Genomic DNA, 5,111 nt, shown 5'->3' with positions numbered 1-5,111 from the left:
GACTTGAGTCTCCATGGTACCCTGGTTCTGGTCACTCTGCTGCTCCATTCTCAAATTTAAGATCCTGGGATCTCTAGAGGGCTCAGATTCTGGGGCTGGTTCCTGCCCCCCTAGACACACCATTACAGTCACCATTCCTTGGTTCTGGCACTGTCTCCATTGTTCTAAAAAGGCACATGCTCCAGGTACACCTACACCCAGAAATTGTAGACCTTTGACTTCCTTCTAGCCTCCAGGAATCTCCTTATCCCTTGACCTCAAAGATGTCCCCTTCCTTCTTTTTCTTTCTCCCATCTCTTTTGCAGAATTCTTTCCTCCCAGAGGCTCAAGGATTAAGGTGGAATGAATAAGGTTCCCTGGGAGTAAGCCCAGCCAAATCTCTTTCCTTCCCTCTCTCATTTTGGGACCGAAGTATAAAGTGTTCTTTTTTAATTTATTTTCTATTTTTCATATATATAATTTTATACATCATTTTATTTTTCTTGGCATATATATAAAGATTTAATGATTTTTTAAAAAGGAAAGAAAATTGGTGAAAGAAAGAACAGGTTGTACGGAATCCTGGGTTTACATCATTTCTCTCTATAAAATATCTATCAACAACTGTTTCTAAAAGCATAATCACCTTTTAGGCTTTCTCTGTTTTAATCACAGAAAGTGTCTTTTTCAACTGTATTCAACATCAAGTTCAGTGCCTCAATCAAATGCCTATTTTATGGCATGATGATACCAGGAATCAAGGAAGCCAAGTATTCATTTCTTCTCTCTGCCTAGCTATTCCTGTAACCTGCAAAGGTTATATACAAACTCTTACTTCCATCTTACTTATAGGAATAATAATGCCCACTCAATATTAGTTCTACAAAGTTAAACCTGCTGCCCTCTTTGTTATCCTCTTGAGGGCTTCTTTGATCTCCTTGTTCCTCAGAGTATAGATTAGAGGGTTTAACATGGGGATAAGGATGACATAGAACACTGACAGCACCTTGTCCTGCTCCAGGGAGCAGTTAGAGCTGGGACGCATGTACACAGAGAGGGCTGTGCCATAGAAAAGTGTCACAGTCACCAGGTGGGAGGCACAGGTATTGAAGGCCTTGGACCTGCCCTTGACTGAGGGCATTTTCAGGATGGAAGCTGCAATGAAACCATAGGACAAGAGGATAAGGAGTAAAGTTCCAAACGCAACAAAAGTAGCTACCAGAAGAAGAATTATTTGGCTGAAGAAGGGATTGGAGCAAGACAAAGGAACAATCTGAGGCAAATCACAGAAGAAATGTTGAATGATATTTGGTCCACAGTAGTAGAGATGAAAGCAAGAGACTGTTTCAGCTAAGCTACAAAGGAAACCACTCAAACTGGCCCAAGTAACTAATTTTCCACAGAGGCTGGGGGCCATGATGACTGAGTACTGCAGAGGGCTACTGATGGCAACATATCGGTCAAATGCCATGGTGGCCAAGAGGCAGCACTCAGCCAGCCCCAACCATGCTATAATGAAATACTGTATGGCACAGGCAAAGAAGGAAATCTCTTTTTTGTCTTTTAAGAAGTCTGAAAGCATCTTTGGGCTAATGGAAGAAGAATAGCAGATGTCTGTAAGTGACAGGAAACTGAGAAAAAAGTACATGGGTGTGTGTAGCTGGGAGCTCATCCTAATTAGGATAATGAGACCTAGGTTCCAGGTAAGAGTCACAAGGTAGATTCCTAGGAAGATTGGGAAGAGGAGAAGCTGTATCTCTCTTTCATCCGAGAGTCCCAGGAGAACAAACACGGCCACAGTGGTGTGGTTTCCTTTCCATTCCATGGGTTTCCTCACTGTCATCTGTTGAAAAAAAGATGAGAGAAGAAAATGGTTTTATTATCCCTCAAAAAGAAAGAAACACTCTTCATTTTTTTTCAGTCATGTTGTTCTAGTTTGCTAATGCTGCTGGAATGCAAAACACCAGAAATGGATTGGCTTTTATAAAAAGGGATTTATTTGGTTACACAGTTACAGTCTTAAGGCCATAAAGTGTCCAAGGTAATGCATCAGCAATCGGGTACCTTCACTGGAGGATGGCCAATGGTGTCCAGAAAACCTCTGTTAGCTGGGAAGGCACGTGACTAGTGTCTGCTCCAAAGTTCTGGTTTCAAAATGGCTTTCTACCAGGATGTTCCTCTCTAGGCTGCAGTTCCTCAAAAATGTCACTCTTCATTGCACTAGGAGTATTTGTCCTCTCTTAGCTTCTCCAGAGCAAGAGTCTGCTTTCAATGGCCATCTTCAAAATGTCTCTCATCTGCAGCTTCTGTGCATTCTTCAAAGTGTCCCTCTTGGCTGTAACTCTTCTTCAAAATGTCAGTCTCAGCTGCACTGAGTTCCTTCTGTTTGTCAGCTCATTTATATGGCTCCACTGATCAAGGCCCACCCTGAATGGGTGGGGCCACACCTACATGGAAATTATCTCATCAGAGTTATCACCTACAGTTGGGTGGGGTGCATTTCCATGCAAACAACCTAATCCAAACATTCCAACTTAATCCCCTCTAATATGTCTGCTCCACAAGATTGCATCAAAGCATATGGCTTTTTCTGGTGGACATAATACATTCAAACCAGCACACATGTAGATGGATAATTGTCCTACTTTAAATTATCTGCTCTTTTTTAATCTGTACCTTCTCTCTACAATAAGCAATTATCTGAAAAATCCCCTTGGATATATAAGCATTCCATCTTAGGGGACAAAAGATGGTAAATGAACATCATGAATACATTATCTACTAAAATGTCTTAGTTTCACTTTTTTCCATGCCAGATTCTGCAAATATGTGAGACTTGGATATAGTCTAAATTAAGAAAACACTGTCATGAGTTTATTTGATGAAGCAGAAAGCTTCTGCTCAGGCTGGCTGTGCTGCTTATAGATGCTTGTAAAAGTCCCTGAATCATGCTGGGCCCAAAGTGTGAAATGAGGAGGATGGAACAGATCTCTTTAAAATATCCTTGAAAACCAATATTCAATAAATCTGTAATCTGGAGTGTTGATCATCTGTAATTGCTTTTTTGCTGTAGTAGACCTAGAGAGATGTAAGAATAATGTAGCAGGATGGCAGTAAGGGTCACAAACCAAGAAGCAGCAGTTTGAAACTGGATGTGCCTTAACCAACTTTAATGACTCTAGGAAATTTCCTGGGAAGGGAAATAAGAAAAGGTTGAAAGGTGCATAATGCTTTTTTCCTTGCAGGTGCAAATTACATAGGACAGTGATTCTTGATCTTCTTTATCAGTGTTTCCATTAAAAATGTGATGGAAAGTCTGGATACTCTATTCACAGAAGGCAGTTATCACCTTTCCATGTAGTTTTATTGGATACTCAGTAACCCAAAAGTGCATTCATAGTTTCCTGGTTAAAGATTTCTATAGGGGACAGGGACTTAGACTTATGTAAAGACAGGATGATTAAGTAATAGACTTTGGTACTGGGAAACTGGGACAGGATCTGAGCAAGTTGTTTTCTCTCCTTCACTTTGGTGTCAGTTCAGGGAGGCAAAGTACCCAATCTTCCAGCCAAATGGTAACTAAACAAAAAAATATTTGTTTGCATCAGGCACTGCATGCTCCCTTCAAGAGGATATAGCTGTCGTTCTCTCTAGGCAGTCATTATAACATCTCCCCAATAAAAAAAACAATGTATATTTATTCAAATGAACCAAAATGCAATAAAAATAATGGAAATCTTGAAAATTACAAAATGGCAGTTACCTTTAGCCTTGGAGTTGTGTAAAGGGGTCAAAAGCAGATATCTTTGGAATTCCTAGAGAAAGGCTCGGGCATAAGTGGAAAAAAATGTCTAGAAATACTTGTTCTTATCAACAGTACCCACCCAAAATGACTTCCTTCACCCCCCAAATTTCCCAATCACCTAGTTCCAAAAACATAATACAAGAAAAGAGATGCTGCATTGTGGGAGAGAAAGAGAGATAAAATCCTGTGGGAGATAATCAGCTGGAAGTGGGCAGGAAGATAGAGATCTGGGAAGACACTTGCATATTCTTTGCCAGAATTTCTCACAAAAGATCTCTAGAATGGCACAGACTATTTCAGAGAAATAATTATACAAGTGCACAGAGCAATGATGATGTAGTTGAGCACTCTATCAATAACGCAATCACCACATCACTTCACATGTATATTCTTACAGGTAATGAATAGAAAAGCTGTAACTGGGACTGTTTGCAAAGGAAATTATACAAATGAGGAGAATTTAGTCTTCTTTCATGAAGAAGAAATGAGGAAGTATTAAAATGTTGTGAATATCTTAGCCTTTAGATGATAACCACTGCAAAACTTCTATCCACAGATGCCTCAAAGGTAAAATTATTTTACCTTATACAAAATAATTACATATAAACTCTACCTTATATAAAGAATGACGTTAAACAAGTGATGCCATTGTTAATCTTTGGGCACTTTAGTATTGTGACTTCTTTTTTCTCAGCCACCCCATATTCTATCATTTCTAATCAAAGCACATTTTCTATTGCCTCATATCTATCAGGGACTCCTAGGCTTTCTCTTTTTTTTCCATTGGATAAAATTTATTTTAGGATACAATTTATTTTTCCACTCTTCCTTCAGTTTTTCCCAAACCATTCTTTGCAAAATATATACTTTCTCCTCAAAGTTGCCTGCTGTTGACCCTTCTTAGCAAATGAGAGAAGAAGGAAATGGAAAGAGAAAATAAACAAGATACTACAGCAGCATATATATTTCTGATATATTGTGTCTAGCTCTAATAGGGATTAGTTATTTTTAAAAAGTTCATATCTATGTAGGATATGAGGTCTACAGAATCTGAAGAGATTTATCTTCCAGGAACCATGAGGACAGGATTACTCTCAGAAGTCCAGTGGTTCTTTGCCTCAGTTAGAACTTACCATGTTATTGAAGAAGGGCTTTGGAGTCACTCAAATTAGGAATCCCATGCCACTCTGACTTCTATCTCTACCCCCACACAAGATGGCACCAGTGGACTGCTGCAGTATAACTCTTAATAAAAAAAAAAAATCAGATTGAAGAGCCCCCCACAAAAATAACCCGCAATTCATCTTCTGGATCTCTGTTCCCCAAT

The 5,111-nt window shown here is 39.3% G+C and overlaps 1 protein-coding gene across 1 annotated transcript; it reads right to left on the bottom strand.

Moving 5' to 3' along the window:
* Positions 1 to 859: 859 nt before the first annotated feature.
* LOC119536635 (olfactory receptor 5A1-like) lies at positions 860 to 1,822 on the bottom strand. Its single transcript, XM_037839476.1, has one exon. It carries the CDS (start codon positions 1,820 to 1,822, stop codon positions 860 to 862), a length of 963 nt encoding a protein of 320 aa, XP_037695404.1.
* Between the last annotated feature and the right edge of the window lie 3,289 nt (positions 1,823 to 5,111).

The sequence above is a fragment of the Choloepus didactylus genome, chromosome 6, assembly GCF_015220235.1.
Source record: "Choloepus didactylus isolate mChoDid1 chromosome 6, mChoDid1.pri, whole genome shotgun sequence".
Lineage (NCBI taxonomy): Eukaryota > Metazoa > Chordata > Mammalia > Pilosa > Megalonychidae > Choloepus > Choloepus didactylus.
Note: the sequence above shows the minus strand (reverse complement) of the source record. Positions and strands in the feature narration are given on the sequence as shown.

Bases quoted from the DNA above. Each gene is read 5' to 3' on its own strand.
- LOC119536635 (XM_037839476.1), bottom strand. From the start codon at position 1,822: ATGACAGTGAGGAAACCCATGGAATGGAAAGGAAACCACACCACTGTG.